The following is a 23252-nucleotide window of genomic DNA, read 5'->3' as shown; positions in this document are numbered from 1 at the left end:
CACAGAGGCGACTAACCTAAGTTGGTGATCTATGTGGTAACTTAACTATGTTTGTAATACTTGAAGTAATTAAACAAAACATTACATTTATCCTTGTAAAAACGAACTTGTTTTTTTTTAGAAAACTTCCAAAAGGTGTTCACACAAGATATGCTGTTTTGTCCGTATAGAAATTAATATATACGTATAGTTGACAGTTCTTCTCTGTCGAACCAGCAGAGGTCATGGTTCTTTTGATATTTGGCAGATACCATTTCAGTTGATCTCCGGAAGGATTATGCAGACATGTGCACTCAGCAGGCTAGGAAAAAAAAAGAATAACCTTACAATAAGACTAAACTCAGCCTCCAGTTTTTTTTTAACACACATGATTCTGAAGATGCTGGAAATCCAGTCTTGGCCAATATGCTGGAGAAACTCAGCTAATGATGCCTCTGGGCCTCAGCCCATCTATCTGGAGCCTGCATTGCCTGCACCGATGTGCTGGTCTTCTGACTGCTTTTGCTGGCAAACACTTTCCATGGTTTCTAAATACCTCTAACCATTAGAAATACTTTAAAATATTTTCTAAGATCTAAGAATAATTGAAATACATTTAAATATTTTCTAAGATCTAAGATCTAGGAATGATTTTGAAATTCTGTATTTAGAAGTATATTTAAACACTTTTATGCCTCATGTAATTTCATTAAAGACACACATTTTAATTCAAAAGACACAAAAAACCTAAACCAATTTGCTTCATTTATCTTTTCAATGAAGGTTTGTGACACTAACTAATTGGGTCAACTTTGATACTTAAACAATAGATTGCATGAAACTGAGGGATGAGATACAATGTTTATCCAGATCCTCAGTTTGCTACTGTTAGAAGCCACCCAGGAATCACTGCTGTGCCCGGAGGTAAAGAAAAAGATCAGACCAGATCGCAGTGTGTCTGACTTTTACCTTTACTGTATTGTGAAACAATTCAATGATATTTTTCTGTACTTCCACTGTACTGTGCAGAGTTGTGGAAGTTTGGAATACTGTAGCTGGTTGGTAATCCTTTCCAGAACCTCTGGTGAAAAACAGAAAACTCCACCTGTAGTTAAAGAATTGTTACAATACAAACATCTTCCTACCTCCATACAACAGGACTAGCCTTGTTCATTATCAGGATGTGAAGTCAGTAAAAAACAGTGATTATAGGTATGAATGGATAGGAACGTTCCCTTAGCTGAGATATGCTTACAGATTGATGTTTCTAGATCTGGCTAGAATGAATGGTAAATTCTTCTTTCAGTCTTGTCTCGGCACTGTACTTCTGGAAGAGACTGGGATTTTATTATGTATGTAATTTATGGGGAAGTATACAGCATCATTTTGTGCAGGCAAAATATTTGTATTCATGGCAATTTATGCTTTATTGAAACTTTGTCATTATATTAATGAACTGAATCAATAGTTTTGACTACCCTCAAATTTTGGTTAAGAGCAAGTTTTAGTCAGATTGTCAATGGAGTTTACTGGGGTTGTAATCTATTTTTATAACGTAATAGTTTTCCATTCATTGTGTTTTAATGATGCCATATTTCTACATTTATCAGGCGCTTTCAGTACTGTTTCTGTCATGAGTTTTTTTTTGCTAGAGATTTGGTTGAAGTGGATTCTGTTAAGTAAGTAGAGTTTGCTGTAAAGTAAATCCTGTATTCAGCAAGTTGTGACATTAACCTTGCCTTCCTCCAACTCATGAGCTGACACAGAGGCAACTGTGCTTATTTCAATATTTTAATGGTCATGGATGTTGGCTGCTCAAATGTAATATAGAATGTTCAACTTCTAGGAGAGTTTGGCTCGTCTACAAAGAGCATTTGCTCGAAAATGGGAATTTATCTTCATGCAAGCAGAAGCCCAAGCAAAGTGAGTCTGAGGCAGTTTCTTTTCATAATATTACGAGCTTGAAAATAGTTGATACCAGCATTGAAATATTAATCATTATCACTGATATAGTGGTTATAGTGCCTTAAAGAGATACGGCATATTAACAGGCCTTCAATCCACCAAGTCTGTACCAACCATCAACCATATTTACTTTAATACTACATTAATCCCATGTTTATTCTCTTTACATTTTTGTTAACTTCCACCATTCACCCACACTCCAGAGATAACTTGCAATGGCCAATTAACCTACTAAGTGACTTGTCCATGGGATGTGGGAGTAAACTGGAGAACCCAGAGGAAATCCGCACAGTTACATAATGTGTAAACTTCACGCGGACAGTATCGAAGGGCAGGATTGAACATGGATCTCTGCCATTTTGAGGCAGCGGCTCTACTGGCTACTCCACTATGCCACCACCGTGGCTGTCTCCTCCTTCATAAACTTCATTGGAAGCAGTTTCAATGTCCTGCAATCTTTTGAGTTCCAACCCAGGTAGGGAGTTCAGCTCCACAGGTGACCTATAGCTAAAGTTGCCTTCCTCCACATCTAAAACATAGCCTGCCCCATTACTGTGAACCACATCTGCAATTCTGGTACTTTGAAGGTAAATTTCCCTTTCCTGTTGGCTCCATGCTTCCAGTTTTCATGCAATTCATGTCCCTACATCATGTGTATATAAGTCCTGACGAAGGGTCTCGGGCCGAAACATCGACTGTACCTCTTCCTAGAAATGCTGCCTGGCCTGCTGCGTTCACCAGCAACTTTGATGTGTGTTGCTTGAATTTCCAGCATCTGCAGAATTTCTCGTGTGATCATGTGTATATTCCCAAGCAAATGTCTTTGCACCATTGCCCTTATATTCTCTAAACTGGCGCCTAGTCAAGGCACTCTAAGATCTTCTAGTCCAAGTACATATATAGACCCTCGTCCTCTTAATCTGGATTAATGTATGTTCACTTGCCCATCTTGAGATAATAAACTTTGATCTAATACAAAGCTACCCTCAGGAATTCTCTTCCGAAACCACTTTTCCATACTCTCTACATTTAAAAGTTAGCTAAAAATCAGTACATTAGTTCATTCCTACCATTCACTTTTCCATTTTAAACTGTTATTTTAAGCAAGTGATACATCCATGGCATCGAACAGAAAGGAAATGGGCCCTTTGGTCAAAGTTTTTCCCAACTACACTGATCCCATCTGCTGTATTAGCTCAATATCCTTCTATGCCTTACCTATTTAAAAGGCTATCAAAATGTCCTCTAAATTAGTAATTGCATCTGACTCCACCACTTCCTCTGGGAGCAAGTTCCACATATCATTTACTCTCTGTTTAAGAAGTCATTCAAACGTCAATGATAAATAAATTAAAGTATTGTTTCTTTAATTTTCAGAGTTGATAAGAAAAGAGATAAGATTGAAAGAAAAATTCTTGATAGTCAAGAACGAGCATTCTGGGATGTACACAGGCCCGTGGTAAGTAACCTCCGGATGTAAAAAATGAGCCGTGGATAATTCATATAATGATGTTTGTGGTTTGATGCATTTCTCCAGGAAGACTCACTTGAGACAAATAGTCTCCAAGAATGTAGCTTTACAGATGAAACATTTGTATTGCTGTAATGTGTGCAGTTGCCTCAGATTATCTTGCCATCTTAAATATCTGCATTTGGCGATGGAGAGGAGGATTATCGTGACTAAACAATATCAACGCTTCATTATGCATTCATGATTCATAGGCAAAAATGCCTTGAAGGTCACTTTGCTAAGTGTAATTATGTGAAATAAGTTTGGTTATTTGACGTTAGATTTGCGGTCCACTTCTATGAATCCCATGAAAATATAATGAGACAATGGTGATTAAGGGTGATCAAAGAGATTGTGTTATAATAACATGCTTCCCATCTAGCACAACAAACCATAGCACAAATCATCAAGGAGGTATGAGGTGCCCAATTATTCTACTCAGTAACACACACAGGCCCAGAAATTTAATGGCTTAAAAGATGGAGCTTGTGCACGACACAGTTGAATTGACATGTAAAATTGAATATTGAATCCAGTTTGGAATTAATTGCATGCACAAGGCATTATGTCACACTGTATCACACCCTTTGTACATGTAACTCACTAAAATACAAAAGATTCAAGTCAGTAGCATTTGTCAGGGAATATACATTTAATATTGTGGCTGTAACATTGGTTCACTGATATATGGTCTTGAACAACAAAACAGACCCTAGTAAGAAGAAAGCAGACTAACTCAAGCTCTCCTTACAGCAGGGGTTCCTGTTGTAATGTGAACAAAGTCTCTGAAGCTGGTAGATAAATATAAAAGTCTTTTATTTGACTGAATGAGAGAGTCCCTGAAGGAAGAAGCCTGTTTTGATCCAATATTACATGACATTTTATATGCTAAATATCAAAGGACAATTCTATACTTTCAAAGTACGAGGGGTGATTGATAAGTTCATGGCCTAAGGTAGAAGGAGTCAAAGCCTAGCACATTTATTTTTCAACATAGTCCCCTCCTACATGTACACACTTAGTCCAGCGGTCGTGGAGCATACGGATCCCTTCTTTGTAGAAGTGGTCCACAGCAGGGGTGATTGATAAGTTTGTGGCTTAAGTTAGAAGGAGATGAGTTATTAACTTCAAACTTTCTGCATTATCACTCAAAGAGTTGAACTGCATGTGCATGTAATGAAAGCGTCTTGGACCTCCAGGTGGTCCACAACAGGGGTGATTAATAAGTTTGTGGCCTAAGATAGAGGAGATGAGTTATATAGCCTTCGTTACATGCACATGCAGTTCAACTCTTTGAGTGAAAATGCAGAAAGTTTGAAGTTAATAACTCATCTCCTTCTACCTTAGGCCACAAACTTATCAATCACCCTGCTGTGGACAACTTTCTGGATGTCCAAGATGCCGACTTCTACAAAAAAGGGATCCATATGCTCCACGACCACTGGACTAAGTGTGTAAGTGTAGGAAAAATAAACGTGCTAGGTTTTCTAAAATTGACTCCTTCTACCTTAGGCCATGAACTTATCAATCACCCCTTGTATCTACAATGCTTGCTTTACATTACATATAAGTTTCACACATCTTTCTTCACACCCACACTACAAACACACAAAATTAATGTTAAACCAGTATTGTCTAATTTTTTTTTTCAATTAACTGCTGTTCTGAGCTCCAGGAACCTATTTTCCGGAACTGCTTTTTAAATTTAATCTACTATTTACTTCCAGGTCTAATGATCTGGTGCTGAAGTTAAGATTTTACTACAAACCCGAAGTCCAGAATGTGCCCTAAAAGTTTCCAACCTGGGATGCACAGTCCCTTTACTTAATGCTATTGGTCCGTGGCAAAAGAAAGGTTGGGAATCCCTGCCTTTCAAGAACCTTTACTCCATCATTGATGGTGTTTATAGAAATAACATCAATGGCCTTGGCTCAGTTCAAACAATGTACCAGATATCTACTTATAATTTCTGGTAAGTCTTCCCAAATTCTTAGCAAGGTTCTTAATTCTTACCCTGCAAGTCCACCTCTTTTGCCATGATCTGCAACTCAGCCCACTCATCTATCAATAGCAGGCCCAGTTAGGATCCCCCCAGTACTTCCAATAGTATTTGAAACTGAGAAGTGAAACTTTGAGAGCTGTGACCATGATGAAACATTGTATTTTATGAATGGCTTCCAAAACTATGCAATGATGTGCATATTGACTCAAAAGCTCCACATTCACTGTTCAGCCACATTCCACCGTGATACAACACTTGGCGGCACAGGAGGTCGTTCCTGCCTGTGGCCATCAAACGTGCAGCTCCACCCATGGAGGGTCAGACACCCTGAGCCAATAGACTGGTCCTGGACTTATTTTCCATCTGGCATAGTTTGCATTTTGGTGTTTGATTGTTGGGGTTTTTTGTATTGCTATATTTACGCTCTATTCTTGATTGGTGCGGCTGTAACGAAACCAAATTTCCCTCGGGATTAATAAAGTATATCTATCTATCTATCAAAACATATCTGTGTGAATATCATTCCCCATCAGTCCCAGATCAAGCAAATGTTGTTTGCTTCAAGAGTAAATCTTTAGCCAGCGTGTTCCGGCAGAAGAGATCAGAAGGAAGAAAGGGGATAGGTACACTTTGCGTGTGTCTGCCATGCACCAATGCGAATCAGCATTTCATGAAATGGTCCTTAGAGTTCTTGTCCATAACAAACAGGGCTTTCATGTTAATAATATTCTTTTGTAATGGAATGTGTTTAGTGTGCAGGAAGTTTCTCTTGGAATGCACAATGTTTTTGTTGTCTATGAGGCAAGAAGTCAAAGTTTAACGTGGGAACTATTACGTTCCAGGAAAATTAACTATGTGTTATTTATAATTAGCTTTGAGATGAAAGTTATTTATTAAGTGCCTATTGACAAGTTTATATTTAGTAATCTTTTCCAACCAGGAATGTTGGCTTTCAGAGTTTAGTTGCTGCAATTATAAGGTTGGAAGTGGAAATCCCATTTCATATTTCTGCCTTTCCATTAGATGGTAAATGAAATTTGACTACCTCAAGATGCTTTATAGTGGTGGAAAGATGTTGGCACAGAGGTTTGCAAAAACTCAAGCTTAGAGAATAAATCAAGGGAGTTGAGCCTCTAGTACAACTACTCAATGAGCAACACTAGTCTTGATGAAGGGTCTCGGCCAACATTGACTGTTCATTCCCCTCCATAGATGCAGCCTGCAGCTGAGTTGCTCCAGCATTTTATGTGCATAGCTCAAGATTTCCAGCTTCTGAAGGAGCTCTTCTATTTATGGTGCAACAATTTATTATGTTGGTCAGTTCTATTCAGTAAATTGAAATATACCAACTCTATATAAGAGCTTAAGACAGAGGAGCAGAATTAGGCCATGCGGCCCAGTGAATCTGCTTCACATTTCGTCATGGCCGTTCCATTTCCCTGTCACCCCCATAACCTTTCATGCCCTGACTTATCAAGAATCTATCAACCCCCACCTTAAATACACCCAATGACTTGGCCACCAGAGCAATGAATTCCACTGATTCACCAGCCTCTGGCAATAGAAATTCCACTTCATCTCCATTCTAACGGAACATCTCCTGTTCTGAGGCCAAGTCTTCTGGTCTTGGTTTCCATCACCATAGGAAATATCCACCCCATATCCATTCTATCTAGGCCTTTCAACATTCGACTGGTTGCAATGAGATCCCCTCATTCTTCTATATTTCAGTGAGTATAGGCCCAGAGTCATCAAGTGCTCCTCATACAGTAAGCCTTTAATTCCAGGAAACATTATTGTGAACCTCCGTTGAATCCTTTCCAATTTCAGCACATCCTTTCTAAGATAAGGGGCCCAAAACTGCTCACAATACTCCACATGGGGCCTCACCAGTGCCTTATAAAGTCTCTGCTTTATATCCTTGTATTTACATTCTAGTCCTCATGAAATGAATGCTAGTACTGCATTTGCCTTCCTCCCTTTTGGGAATCCTGCACAAGGACTCCCAAGTCCCTTTGCACCTCAGGTTTTTGAATTTTTTCCTTGTTTAGAAGAAAATCTATGCTTTCAATCCTTCTACCAAAGTACAGAACCATACACTTCCCATTGTATTCCATGCAAATTCTGTACCTACTCTCCGAATACGTCTTAGTCTTTCTGCAGCTTTCCTACCTCCTCAACACGACCTGACCCTCCACCTACCTTTGTATCATATGCATACTTAGCCACAAAGCCATCAATCCTGTCATCTGAATCATTGGCATACAACATAAAAGGAAGCGGTCCCGACACTGACCCCTGCAGAACACCACTAGTCACAGGCAGTCAATCAGAAAAGGCTCCCTTTATTCCCACTCTTAATATTTCATCTTCTTCTTCCTTACTGATATTTAGTTGCATTCTGTTGGTTTTTAAAACATTGCCCTTTTGACCTGCATTTGCTATCTCTAGTTGTAATTTGTAGCCCACATCCTGGCTATTGTTCAGAGGCCTGTATATAACTCCCATCAGGATCTTTCTACCCCAGATGTTTCTTAACTTTACCCCCAAAATCTTCCAATCCTATGTCACCTCTTTCTAAAGATTTGATTTCATTTTTTACCAACAGAGCTAGCCACCCTCTCTGCTACCTGCCTGTCCTTTCGATACAATGTGTATCCCTGGTTGTTAAGCTCCCAACTATAATCTTCTTTCAGCCACGACTTGGTAATGCCCATAACGTCAGACCTGCTATTGTCTAACCGTGTGATGAGATCACCTACCTTATTCTGTATATTGCATGTATTAAAATACTGTATACCAATTTTATCCTTTATTCATCACCCTTTTTGATTTTGTCCCCGTTACATTGCAACTCTGTCTGTAATTTTGCCCTATCATCTGCCTGTCCTTCCTGATAATCAGCCTAAACACCGCCTCTGCTCGTATCCCAACTGCCCCATCCTCAGCCCTATTACTCTGGTTCGTATCCCCCTGCCAAATTAGTTTAAACCCTCCCCAACAGTCCTTGAAAACTTGTCCGCAAGAATAGTGGCCCCCCTCAGGTTCATAGAATGTAGAACATAGAACAGTTCAGCACAGTACAGGCCCTTCAGCCCACAATGTTGTGCCGACCCTTAAACCCTGCCTCCCATATAACCCCCCCACCTTAAATTCCTCCATATACCTGTCTAGTAGTCCCTTAAATTTCACTAGTGTATCTGCCTCCACCACTGACTCAGGCAGTGCATTCCACGCAGCAACCACTCTCTGAGTAAAAAACCATCCTCTAATATCCCCCTTGAACTTCCCACCCCTTACCTTAAAGCCATGTCCTCTTGCATTGAGCAGTGGTGCCCTGGGAAGAGGTGCTGGCTGTCCACTCTATCTATTCTTCTTAATATCTTGTATACCTCTATCAAGTCTCCTCTCATCCTCCTTCTCTCCAAAGAGTAAAGCCCTAGCTCCCTTAATCTCTGATCATAATGTATACTCTCTAAACCAGGCAGCATCCTGGTAAATCTCCTCTGTACCCTTTCCAATGCTTCCACATCCTTCCTACAGTGAGGTGACCAGAACTGGACACAGTACTCCAAGTGTGGCCTAACCAGAGTTTTATAGAGCTGCATCATTACCCTGCGACTCTTAAACTCTATCCCTTGACTTATGAAACACCTCATAAGCTTCTTAACTACCCTATCTACCCGTGAGGCAACTTTCAGGGATCTGTGGACATGTACCCCCAGATCCCTCTGCTCCTCCACACTACCAAGTATCCTGCCATTTACTTTGTACTCTGCCTTGGAGTTTGTCCTTCCAAAGTGTACCACCTCACACTTCTCCGGGTTGAATTCCATCTGCCACTTCTCAGCCCACTTCTGCATCCTATCAATGTCTCTCTGCAATCTTCAACAATCCTCTACACTATCCACAACACCATCAAACTTTGTGTTGTCTGCAAACTTGCCAACCCACCCTTCTACCCCCACATCCAGGTCATTAATAAAAATAACGAAAAGTAGAGGTCCCAGAACCGATCCTTGTGTGACACCACTATTCACAACCCTCCAATCTGAATGTACTCTCTCCACTACGACCCTCTGCCTTCTGCAGGCAAGCCAATTCTGAATCCACCTGGCCAAACTTCCCTGGATCCCATGCCTTCTGACTTTCTGAATAAGCCTACCGTGTAGAACCTTGTCAAATGCCTTACTAAAATCCGTGTAGATCACATCCAGTGCACTACCCTCATCTATATGCCTGGTCACCTCCTCAAAGAACTCTATCTGGCTTGTTAGACACGATCTGACCTTCACAAAGCCATGCCAACTGTCCCTGATCAGACCATGATTCTCTAAATGCCCATAGATCCTATCTCTAAGAATCTTTTCCAACAGCTTTCCCACCACAGACGTAAGGCTCACTGGTCTATAGTTACCCGGACTATCCCTACTACCTTTTTTGAACAAGGGGACAACATTCGCCTCCCTCCAATCCTCCGGTACCATTCCCGTGGATAACAAGGACATAAAGATCCTAGCCAGAGGCTCAGCAATCTCTTCCCTTGCCTCATGAAGCAGCCTGGGAAATATTCCGTCAGGCCCCGGGGACTTATCCATCCTGATGTATTTTAACAACTCCAACAACTCCTCTCCCTTAATATCAACATGCTCCAGAACATCAACCTCACTCATATTGTCCTCACCGTCATCGAGTTCCCTCTCCTTGGTGAATACCAAACAGAAGTATTCATTGAGGACCTCGCTCACTTCTACAGCCTCCAGGCACATCTTCCCACCTTTATCCCTAATTGGTCCTACCTTTACTCCTTCAGGTAGAACTATTTTGTACAGGTCATACCATCCCCAGAAGAGATCCCCATGGTCCATAAATCTGAAACCCCGCCCCCTACATCAGTTCCTCTGTCGCACATTTATCCTATTCTTACCTCACTAGTGCATGGCACAGGCAGAAATCCGGAGATTACTACCCTGGAGTAGTAATTTCAGTTTTCTACATAGCTCCCTAAATTCTCTCTTCAGAACTTCCCTTTTCCTACCTATGTCATTGGTGCCAATATGTACCAAGACTGTTGGCTGCTGACCCTCCCCTTTAGAATGCTGTGGACCAAATCTGAAATGTCCCTGACCCTGGCATCTATGAGGCAACATACCATTGGGGATCTCTGTCATGTCCACAGAATCTTGTGTCTACTCCTACAACTATAGAATCCCCTATCACTACTACAGTCCTCTCCTCCCTCCTTCCCTTCTGAGCCACAGCACCTGACTCTGTGCCTGACACCGTCACTGTGGCTTCCCCCTAGTAAGTGGAAACCCTCCCCCAACAGTATCCAAAACTGAATACTTATTATTGAGGGGAACAGCCACGGGGGTACTCTGCACTGGCTGCCCATTTCTTTTCCCTCTCCTGTCAGTCACCCAGATGCACGCCTTCTGCAACTTAGAGGAGACCACCTCCTTGTTGCCCCTGTCTATGACCTCCTAAGTTTCCACATGAGCCAAAGGTCATCGAGCTGCAGCTCCAGTTCCTTAGCACGTTCTTTCTCTGAGGAACTGCAGCTCAGTACACCAGGGGTCGATGTGGTTATCCAAGAGGCTGGAGGTGTTGCAGAATTCCCACACCTCACACAATGAACACAACACAGCCCCTGGAGCCATCCTTGCTGTGCTGACTATGTATTAGCAGATGAAGAAGAGGAAGAAACTTACCAGATATGTACCTCACACAAACCTGTTCTCACGAAGCCTGAGCCTCTCCACTCTAACACTCACACAATGGCCACCCCGTCAATGTAATGGAGATATAATGGTGATATTGCATAATATGAAGTTCTTTTGGGTTATGATATTAGCATTATAACTTTCACCTAGATGGCCAATACATATGTCCAGTCTTAAAAGAGAATCACTTCACCGGAGAAGTATAAACCACATCAATCTAGTTACCAGTGCTGGCTAAGCAATAGTTAATGGAGGATTATCTGTCGTCTTGTTCGATGTGCTTTTCTCACATGGATTTGGGCAGATCATGCTGAATCTCCATTTGAGTACTTTCATCTGGAATGGAAGTGAGATTTTAATCTTATCAGTCTCGAATACATTACAAAATTAGTCCTGGGAGAATTCAGATGTTGTTTTTTCAACCATTCCCCATTTGATCATTGTAGTTTGCTAGGATGTGTTGAGTCATTATCAAGAAGACTTGTACTCTTTATTTCCATTTAAAAAGAGATAAGTATCTAGTTTGTGATGATAATTAACATTACTTTAATTACATGTTCAATTTACTTTTATTTAAAAAGATAGCTTAATAGCATCCAGGGTACTTTATAAACAGATTAAACTATTAATAACTGGAACCACAGAAACTGACTGCAGAAACAGGAATCATTATTTTGTTGTTCCAGCAATCTAAAAATAAAAGCTGGCGATAAATAACTGAGCTTGTTGATCTTTTTCAACACTTACACAAACTTGCCAAAACATAAATTAATAGTTCTCTTATGAATAAAAATTCCTTTTACTGAGCATAAAATAGTTTTTACACCTCCTCTGCCTTACTTGTCACTTCACTCAAGCTGAGTCCTGACCTATAACCAATAACTTTGTTCCTTTTTTGGACCAATATTGCTCGATTCTGAGAAACATATATACATATATTCAATGGAAATGTTTAGTCTCAAAGCAGTAAGAAAGGCCTTGATTACAATGTCCCTGCAAGCAATTTATCTACCCATGGGAGGAATTGACTAATTTAGACTTCGAAGCAGGGATGATAATCGGTGCTAAAAGTTTCAAACTATAGCCAAAGATAGTTAATCCCCTTTTGATGCACAATCTCAGGATTCTATTGAATCATTTGAAAGCAAAATACTTTAAGCTCCAATACAAGGTCAGGGATATAAAATAAACACCTTTAAGTACAATAAAAATATTTTTCTCGAGGAAGTTTAGGGTCTTTATGAAAAAATTAATTATTATATTACTTTGATTCTTACATGCACAGTGTACTAGATTGTTTAACCCACAGACTGATAGTGCCTCCTGAAGTTGCTGGTTCTTACCCATGGTCCCTGTTGGGAGGTATGCAAGACTACAACTAGAGGTCATAGGTGAAAGGTGAAATGTTTAAGGGGAGCATTTGAAGGGGAACTTCTTCACTCAGAGGGTGGTGAGAGTGTGGAACGAGCTCTCACCGGAGGTGGGTGAATGCAGGTTCGATGTCAACATGTAAGAGAAATCTGGATAGGTAAATGGATGGGAGGGGTATGTAGGGTCTGGTGCAGGGAAATGCGGCTAGGCAGATTAATAGTGCATCATGACCTAGGTGGGCCACAGGACTTGTTTCTGTATTGTAGTGTTCCATAATTCTATGTGTCTAAAAGATGCCAGACTTCCATATGTGTCACATTAAAGGAAACGGATGGTTGAACAAATTTGCTCCTTTAAATCCCACAGACTGTTACATGGTCCATAATATAATCTCATTAATATGGTCATGCCTTTCTTATTTCTCAGTTCCACCCATAAAATCTCACTAGACAAGCTCAGCTGTCTGCCCTGTCTGAGCACTGCTGTGAAATTTTCCCAGAGTGGTAAAGCCCCTCCCACCTTCCCCTTTAATCCACACCACCCAACCATGAATAAAACAATGGAACATTGAGCTGCCAGCCCTGCCCCTCCTCCACCCAAGTTTCATCAATAGCTACAATGCCATAATTCCATGTGCTTATCCATGCACTAAGCTCATCTGCCTTTCCTACAATCCTCCTTACATTGAAGTACACACAACTCGGAACATTAGTCCTACCATGCTCGATTCCTACCTCAGTATGTGTGTTTAACAACACCTTCCCCCACAGACACTCCACTATCTGCTCTGACACTTTGGTTCTCCCATCCTGCCGCAACTCTAGTATAAGCCCCACCATGCAGCTCTAGCAAACTTACCCACAAGATTATTACTTTCCCCTTCAGTTCAGGTTCAAAACGTCCCTTCTGTACAGGTCGCACTTTCCCTGGAAGAGAACCCAATGATCCAAAAACCTGAAGCCCTCCCTCCAGTACTATCTCCTTAGCCAAATGTTAAACTGTATGCGCTTCCTATTTCTGGCTCCACTAGCACATCCTGAGATCACAATCCTGGAAGTCCTGGCCTTTAACTTAGTACCTGACTCACTTAGCAGGACCTCATCATTATTCCCACGCATGTCATTGGTACAGACATGGACTACGATCTCCGAATTTTCATCCTCCCATTTAAGAATGCTGTGATTGTGATCCAAGATGTCCCTGGCCCTGCTACCTGGGAGACAATATATGATAAGACCATAAGACATGGGAGCAGAATTAAGCCATTTGGTCCATGGAGTCAGCTCTGCCATTTCATCATGTTTGATTTATTATCCCTCTCAACCCCATTCTCCTGCTTTCTCCCTGGGCTGTTTAATGCCCTGACTCATAAGAAACCTATCAAACTTCGCTTTAAATATACCCAATGACTTGGCCACCACAGTTATCTGTTGCAATGAATTCCACAGATTCATCACCTCTGGCTAAAGAAATTCACCCTCATCTCTGTTCTTGTATTCAGAGGCTGTGTCCTCTGGTCCTAGACTCCTCCACTATAGGAAACATCCTCTCTAAATCCACTCTATCTAGGCCTTTCAATATTCAATAAGTTTTAATGAAATCCCACCCCTACCCCCATTCTTCAAAACTCTAGTGAGTACAGGCCCAGAGCCATCAAAAGATCTTCATATGTTGTTCCTTTCATATGTGGAATTATTCTCATGAACTTCTGGACCCTCTCCAATGATTGCACACCTTTTCATAGATAAGGGGCCCAAAAAACTCCAAGAGTGGTCTGACAAATGCCTTATAAAGCCTCAGCATTACATCCCTGCATTTATATGATTATCATCCAGGAATGTCGTTCTCAAAGTTCAAAATAAACTTATATCAGTGTACATGTATGTCACCCTGACATTCATTTTCTTGTGGGCATACTCAATAAATCCATAATAGAATAAAAACCGTAGTAGTATCAATGAAAGTCTGCACCAACTTGGGTGTTGAACCAGTGTGCAAAAGAGAGCAAACCGTGCAAATACAAAAAGAAGGAAATAATAAATAATAAGCAATAAGTATTGAGAAGCTGAGATGGAGAGTCCTCAAAACTGATTCCATAGGTTGTGGGAGCATTTCAGTGCTGGGGCAAGTGAAGTGGAATGAAGTTATCCCCTTTGGTTGAAGAGCCTGATAGTTGAGGGGTAATAACTGTTCCTGAACCTGCTGGGTGAGTCCTAGGCTCCTATACCTTCTTCCTGGTGGCAGCAGGGAGAAGAGGGCATGTCCTGGGTGGTGGGCATCTCTGATGTTGAATGCTGCTTTCCTACGACAACACTCCATGTAGATGTGCTCAATGGTAGGGATGGCTCTATCTGTCATGGACTGGGCCATATCCACTACTTTTTGTAGGATTTTTCATTCTTGTTCACAATATTTCCCGTCTGTTTCCCTAACCAAGGAACTCCCTTTCACTACAACTCTCCCCCTTCCTCGCTGAGTCACAGAGTCAGACTCAGCACCAATGAGTTGATTGTGTTGGCTTTCTTCTGCTTAGTCAAAGTATCCAAAGTGGTATACATTTTATTCAGGGGAACAACCACAGGGCTACTCTGCACTGGCTGCCTATCCTCTTTCCCCCTCCTGACAGGAACCTATTTACCTGTGTCCTCCACCTTGAATGTAACTACCTCCCTGTATGTCCTGTCGATCAACCACATGCCCCCCCCACCCTCCCCAACCTCCTGAATGATCCAGAGATCATCCAGTTCCAGCTCAAATTCCTTAACATGGTCTGAAAGAAGCTGCAGCTGTACGCTCTTCTTGTAGGTGTAGTCGTCAGGGACACTGAGGGTCTTCCTGCCTTCCCACATCCGACAAGAGGAGCATTCCCCTTTCTATCCTGCCTGGCATCCCATTTCTCTAACTGTGCAATAAGAAAGAAAGAAAAAAAATGTACCTACAGCCTTTGCCTATCCCTGCTGAAGCCTTTATTAAACAATACTTGAACTGCACATTCTAAAACTGGCCTGCTCCCACAACGGTCACTCCGTTTAAACCTAACTTTTTATTCTCCCTTTCCAAGTGCCACATTATGCACAGTCCAACAACTCCTTGGGAAGTGTGGTGCACAGAATGTCCCAACTTCCTCTGCTCGCTTCTTTTCTCTCTCCTGCTATGAAATCCAGCTGTCTCCTTGGAAATCTGTGGCATGCAGAACCTCGGTTTTGTCTTTTCTTTGGGGTTGCAAAGTGACTGCAAAGCATGACACAGTGAGAAGTATCACTAAGGGGTTTCATGTCAGTCATAGCAAGTGATGGCATAACTAGAACTCTCAGCAGGCCAGGCAGCATTAATGAAAAAGAATAAATAGTCGATGGTTTGGGCCGAGACCCTTCGTCAGGAAAGGAAGAGGAGAAGGAAAAGGAAAGGATTGGAGTGTGCTGTTGGCTTGATCCACTGAAATCAGTCAAAAGGCAGGCAAGTTCACTGTTGGACAATGAGCAACACTTGTTGTGGCTACAAGTCTTTCAGGAAGTTCAGAACAGATGTCCAATCAGACAATCTCAGATATTGTATAGTATACTCATACATAACAAAAGATTTTTTTCCCGGCTCAGCAGGGGCGGGGAATAATTTAGTCATTTAGACTATAAGACGTTGAAGCAGAATTAGGCAATTCAGCCCATCAAGCCTGCCTTACCATTCCGTCATTGCTGATTTTTTTTGTCCCTCTCAACCCCAATCTGCTGCGTTCTCCCTGTAACATTAGATGTGCATACTAATTATGAACCATTCAACCACCACTTTAAGTATATCCAGTAATTTATTTAACTCGGTATCATGTTCAGCACAGTCATTGTGGGCTGAAGGGCCTATTTCTGTGCTGTACTGTTATTATGTTCTGTAAGTGTCACCTGCTTTTTTCCTCTCCGATGATGCTGAGTGCTCTCAGCATTTTCTCTTTGCGTCTCAGATTTATATCATCTGTAATTTCCTTTCACTCCATTTGTTTTTGCATCCATTGAGAAGAAGCAACATATGCATTGTTAGAATGATTACTGAACAATTTAGACAATTCATTAATTAAGGAATTGTCATTACCATGTTGTTTATTAGCAACATGTTTGGAAATGAACCAATAAAGAGTTCCTTTAATGAAGTACAGCTTGATGACATATGTTAGGGATATTAAATCTGATTCTGATTCATTGATCAGTTGGTTCAAACCCCTATAAATTTCATTATCATTGGTTTGGAAAATAGTCGATCTTCTACATGATCAAAGTTGGTCCGTAAATTAGAGACAATTAAAGTTGTTGTTACCTTCCTACAGATGTTGCCTGGCCTGCTGCGTTCACCAGCAACTTTGATGTGTGTTGCTTGAATTTCCAGCATCTGCAGAATTCCTGTTGTTTGTTGTTAGCTTAATAGTTTTCACAGAGTGGGATCTAAATGGTTAATTAATGGTGCAAATCTATTTTTCATGATACCAATTATATGATAATTTTGTAAGCATTTTAAAATACATTCAAGTCAGGTTATAAGCAAAGCTGAGATACAGTAAATAGACACACTTTGATTTTTAATGACAGATTTAATTATAGCTTTCGTGCTTTTAAATAGCATTGTTGATTCGGATGAAATGCCTAATGCACACTCTTAATAGTATTGCACTATTATGTATTTATACCATAACTTAAATTCTATCATTTGCACTAATGACATTTGTTATTCTTGTTATTGATTAGTTGTGCCAAGGAAAAGCAGGTGGACTTCAGCCACTGAATTTTCCCTGGGAAAGGGAATCAAAACTAAAGAGCACAAGTATAAGGGGAAAGAGAAAAATTTTAAAAAGACGCCTGAGGGGACAACTTCTTCTTGCAGAAGGTGGTATATATACATATATATATGGAACAAGCTACCAGAGGAAGTGGTTAAAGCGAGTACAACAGCAATAATTAGAAGACACTTGGACAAGCATACGAATAGTAAAGATTTAAAGGGATATGGGCCAAACACAGAAAAGTGTGACTAGCATAGATGGGCATTAGGTCGACATGGACAAGGTGAGCTGAAGGCCCCACTTCCATGCTGTATTATTCAATGACATTTACTTGTGTGGTCTCATTACCTTCGTTTCCTGCGCTTTCCAAGTGCATGGGAAAGGGGTTAGGATCCTCTCTAAAAATGTAGGTAGTCCTTACAGATGCTGGAAATCTGAGATAATAAGAGGCAATATTGAAATACTCAGCAGGTCAGGCAGCAAATGTGGAGAATTGATGTCAACGTGTCCAAACCATTGAGGGAGTGGAAGATGACAAAGCCCATTGGAGAAAGTCATACCGGAAAATACCAGCAAGCTGCAGACGGCAGCCTGTCTTTACTGTTGACATTACCTGCTCCAAACCAACTGCAAATTTTGACACAAATAGCATGTGCTATAACTTGCCTTACATCAGTAAGTTCAAGTACACTTAAAGGAATGTGTTACTAATGCTGTTACAAATACACCTTTATCTTCAGTGTTACCATATGACATCAGGAAGTGCTGGTGTTCACAAGCTCTGAGGAAACTTAGCCTGCCAGCAGAAAATATTATGCATTCTGCCCTTGTTATATACAGTACACCTGTCCTCACATATTCACTTCATGGCAGAAATAACAGTTGCTGAGGTCATCTCATAACCCAGCAGAAGGAAGCAAGGAGCCATCTCTATTTCCAAAGGTGCTCATTAGCAGCCAACAGACAGCCATTTCACCACTTGTTGCCAGAGGGATGGAATTTTAAAGAATCACTAAGGTACGAAATATAAAATAGTCTGGGTTAGGTCTGCTTGAAATTCCACAGCAAAGCAAGACCATAGGACATAAATTTGGCCATTCAGTCTATAGAATCTGCTCTGCCTTTGGTCATACCTGATTTACTTTCCCTCTCAACCCCATTCTTCTACCTTCTCCCCATAACCTTTGACTCCCTGATTAATCAATAACCTATCAACCTCCACTTTAAATATACTCAATAACTTGGCCTCCACTACCATCAGTGACAATGAATTCCACAGATTCACCATCCCTCTGGCCAAAGAAATTCCTCCACTTCTCCGTTCTAAAGGGTCATCCTTCTGAGCTCTTCCCCCAGAATAAAAAGTGGTGGCAAAGACAGGTGAATGAATGAGTCTGAGCAAGCAGCACAAAAATAACTGAGGCCACCAGTTACAACAAAGGGGACCGATCTAGACAATATGCCAGCTGTGATGTCGAAGACCTGTCTTCCAAAGGTAGCCATATCTGTAGCCAGGCTTTCCAGTACAATTACATTACTGTACCGGCATCTGTCTGTCATTGTGGAAAACTTGGCCAGATATATTCTGTTCGCAAAAAGCATTAAAAATCCTATCCGATTAATTATCTTCCAATCACTCAATTCTCAGACATCACAAAGTGATAAAAAGTGTTGTTGATGATGCCAGCGTGCAGCATTTACTAGCCAACACACTACGTGTTGCTTCCCAGTTTGGGATTAGCCAAGACCATTCAGCTACAGACACCATCAAAGCTTCGCCTAAAATTGGAACAAAGAGCTAAATTTCCACTGGTGAGGTGACACTGCCTGATCTTGATAGTGACAACTTTAGGCTAAGAGTTGCATCAAGGAAATAGCCCAGTTCCATGCTTCATACAAAAGGTCGGCTGGTGGCGTAGTGGCATCAGCGCCGGACTTTGGAGTGAAGGTTCCCGAGTTTGAATCCAGCCGGCTCCCTTGCACGCTTTCCATCCGTGCTGGGTTGAGCGTCGAGCTAGCAACTCGGCCTCATAAAAATAAGAAAGCCTGCTAAAAAAATGCCGTCATGACGGCATCCCAATGACTCCACTCAGAGCTTAGGGTTTTCTTCTTCTTCTTCTATGCATCACACAAAGGAAGGTGGTTGGGCTTGTTGGAGGTAAATTGACCAGGCCCAGTCATTTCATTGCAGGAGTTCCACAGGGCAGGGTCCTTAATCCAACCTCCCTCAGCTTCTTTTTCTTTCGCAAACAGGCCTAACCAGTAGCTAAGAAAGCAAACAGCAAGTTGGCCTTTATTTCAAGGAGGTTGGAATTTATGAAGAGGGAGGTGATGTTGCAGTTGTAAAGAGGGTTGTTGAGGCTGCATCTGAAATACTGTGAACAGTTCTGGTGACCCTCATCTGAAAAGCTGATATAATAGCACTAGAAGCAATCCAAAGGGTATTTATGAGGCTAATTCTAGGAATGAGATGGTTGTCACATCAAGGGAGGCTCGGATGTTTTGGTTTTTATTCCTTGGAGTTTAGAAGAAAAAAGAGAGTGATCTATTTGAACATGTAAGAGATGTTTCCACTCATGGGAGAATTACAAAGAAAGGATATAGCTACAAAATAAGGCACTGATCATTAAAAACTGAGACATGTAGAACTTTCTTCTCTCAGAGGGTAATGGATCTCTGGAGCTCTTTGCCCCTAAAGACATTGGAGGCAAGATCATTAGATATATTTAATGTGGAGACAAATTGGAATTGTGCCATTGTCATTTTGAATGGTGGAACAGTCTTGAGAGGCTTTGTGGGTTACCTCTATTTTCTTGTGGGTTAGTTCTGTTTCATTGTGGGTTGGTTCTGTTTTCTTGTGTTCTTGTGTGGCTTCCTTCCAATTCAATGTCAGGAGTGGAGACATTTTCTGAATATTGCTCAACATTCAATTCCAATTACAACTAATTAGCAAACAGGATAGCTCATTCCTACACACAACAATACCCAAACAATATGAAGACATGGACTGATAAGTGGTACAAAGGGCTAGGCAGTGACCATCTCCCTTTGACATTCAATGACATCACTGTCACTGACTCCTCATCCTGTTGGAGGTTGCCGTTGACTGGAAACTAAATGAACCTAGCTTATGAATTCTGTAATGCAAGAGTATTGCAGATTATGGGTATCGTTGGTGGAAAGGTTTTGATACCAGAGACTTTCCACCATCTAAAAACTACATGTGAAGGAATACTTTGCATAACTCGGGATGAGTGTAACTCCCAACAGCACTGCTCAATGTCATCCAGGCAAAAGGAGGCTATCTGATTGATAACCCTTCCATCACTTTGAATATTTATTTCTTCCACTACAGACACATTGTGGCTGTTTTGCATACTATTTACAAGATGAACCCTCATTACTTCCCTAAGGACCCCAACAAACCAATTCCATGACTGTCATGAGGAGCAGCAGTGATTGGGTCTTAGCGACTGGGAGCTTAACATCAAAGGATAGACCTTGTATCAAAAGGACAGGCAGGAAGGTATAGGCAGTGGTGTGGCTCTATTGGTAAGAAAATTATATCTTCTGAAAGGGTGACATAGAGTTAGAGAACGTTCAATCTTTGTGGGTAAAAAAAGACCATCATGCGATTCATATATATGCCTCCAAATAGTGGCCAAGATAAGGGTAATGACACAATTGTAATGGGGGACTACAATATGCAGGAGGATTGGGAAAATTAAGTTGGTGTCAGATCACGAGAGAAGGAATTTGTTGGATTTTTTTTTAGAGCAGCTTGTGCTTGAGCCAACTTGGGGAAAGCCTATCTCAGATTGGGTGTCGCGTAATAACCCAGATCTTAGTGGGGAGCTCTCACTGGAGGCTGGAACTACGCAGAGGTCTAAAAAGAGGAGAAGAGAAGCTGAGGCTTACTGCTGAAGAAAAGCGCACTCGTCGGAAAAACAGCACCAAGATAACACTGGAGGACTGCTCCTTCAAGTGCAGTCGATGCAGCCGAGACTGTCCCTCCCGTGTGGGCCTCTACAGCCACAATAGACGCTGCTCTAATACAGACTGAAGCAAGACCTTCCAGGCACAGATCCATGGCCCCGCGAGACTAACGGATGCCACCACCTGTGGAGAGTTCAACGCAAAGGAACCCTTAGGAGGCAGTTATCACAATATGATTAAATTCATACTGTAATTTGAGGGGGGAAAGTATAACTCACATGTCTCAGTATCACAATGGAATAAAGGGAATTACAGAGGCATGAGAGAGGAGCTTGCTCAGGTGGATTGGAGGAGGATACTGGCGGGGATAACGGCAGAGCAGAGATGGCTGAAGTTTCTGAAATAGTTTTCAAGGCTCAGGATAGATATATTCCACAGAGGAAGAAGTTCTCAAGTGGCAGGGAAGGCAACCCTGGCTGACATGGGAAGTCAAGGACTGCATAAAAGACAAGGCAAGGGCATATAAGATGGCAAAAGTGAGTGGGAAGTTGGATGATTGGGAAGCTTTTAAAATCCAACAAAAGGCAATGAAAAAAGCTATAAGAAAAGATGAAATATAATGACCATCTTGCCAATAATATAAAGCAGGATAACAAAAGGGAGGTGAGTTGATATTGGACCACTGGAAGATGATGCTGGTGAGGAACTAACGGGGGACAAAGACATGGCAAATTAACTTAGTGGGTACTTTGCATCTGTCTTCACTGTGGAGGACAGTAGCAGTGTTCCAGAGATCCGTGCATGTCAGAAAGCATGAGTGAGTGCCATCGCTATTACAAAGGAAAAAGTGCCAGGGAAGCGCCAAGGTCGTAAGGTGGATAAGTCACCTGGGCCAGATGGACTGACTGCATCCTAGAGGATGCTGAAGAGATAGCAGGTGCATTTTTAATGATCTTTCAAAAATCACTTGATTCTGGTATGGTCTCAGAGGACCAGAAGATTGCAAATGCCACTTCACTCTTTAAGAAGGGAGGAAGGCAAAAAAAAAGGAAGGAAATTATAGGCCAGTTAGCCTAACCTCAGTGGATGGGCAAGTGTTAGAGTCTATAATTTAGGATGAGGTTTCAAGGTACTTGGACACTAATGATAAAAATAAGTTAAAGTCAGCATGGTTTCTCTAAAGGAAAATCTTGCCTGACAAATCTGTTAGAGTTCTTCAAGGAAGTAATGAGCAGGGTGACGATGGAAAGGCAGGGGATGTCATTTACTTGGATTTTCAGAAGGCATTTGATAAGGTGCCACACATGAGGCTGCTTAACAAGATAAAATCCTGTGGCATTACAGGAAAAATACTGGTATGGATACAGAATGTTTGACAGGTAGGAGGCAGTGAAAGGGAATAAAAAGGACCTTTTCCGGATGGCCTCAGGAGTCAGTTTTACCACCGCTTCTTTTCACATTGTTTGTGAATAATTTAAATAATGGAATTGATGGCTTTGTGGCAAAGTCTGTGGATGATACAAAGATAGGTGGAGAGGTATTGCAGTGGGACTTAGACAAATTGGAAGAATGGGCAAAAAAGTGGCAGATGGAATATAGTGTTAGGAAATGTATGATAATGTACTGTGATAAAGGGAACCGTAGTGCAGATTATTATGTAAATGGGGAGAAGATTCAAATGTCAGCAGTACAAAGGGACTTAGGAGCCCTCATGCAAGACTCCCAGAAGGTTAATTTACAGGTTGAGTCTATGGTAAAGAAGGGAAATGCAAAGTTGGCATTTATTTCAATGGGAATAAAATATACAAGTAATGAGATAATGCTGAGCTTTTATAAGACACTAGTCAGTCCACACTTGGAGTATTGTCACCAGTTTTGGCTCCCATGTCTCAGAAAGGATGTGTTGTCATTGGAGAAAGTCCAGAAGAGGTTCACGAGGATGATTCCGGGAAGGAAGGGGTTAATATATGAGGAGCGTTTGGCAGCTTTGGGCCTGTACTCACT

General features: G+C 41.4%; 1 protein-coding gene across 2 annotated transcripts in view; it reads left to right on the top strand.

Moving 5' to 3' along the window:
• LOC134350422 (regulator of G-protein signaling 7) overlaps positions 1 to 23252 on the top strand; it is a 514008-nt gene that overhangs the window by 430546 nt on the left and 60210 nt on the right. For both annotated transcript variants that reach the window (XM_063055597.1, XM_063055598.1), the window contains exons 8-9: positions 1826 to 1902; positions 3322 to 3403. In XM_063055597.1, the coding sequence (XP_062911667.1) occupies positions 1826 to 1902; positions 3322 to 3403 (159 nt within the window). The remainder of the gene's footprint in view (positions 1 to 1825; positions 1903 to 3321; positions 3404 to 23252) is intronic.

This window comes from Mobula hypostoma, chromosome 8, assembly GCF_963921235.1.
Source record: "Mobula hypostoma chromosome 8, sMobHyp1.1, whole genome shotgun sequence".
NCBI lineage: Eukaryota > Metazoa > Chordata > Chondrichthyes > Myliobatiformes > Myliobatidae > Mobula > Mobula hypostoma.
This window is presented reverse-complemented; position numbering and strand designations above follow the sequence as displayed.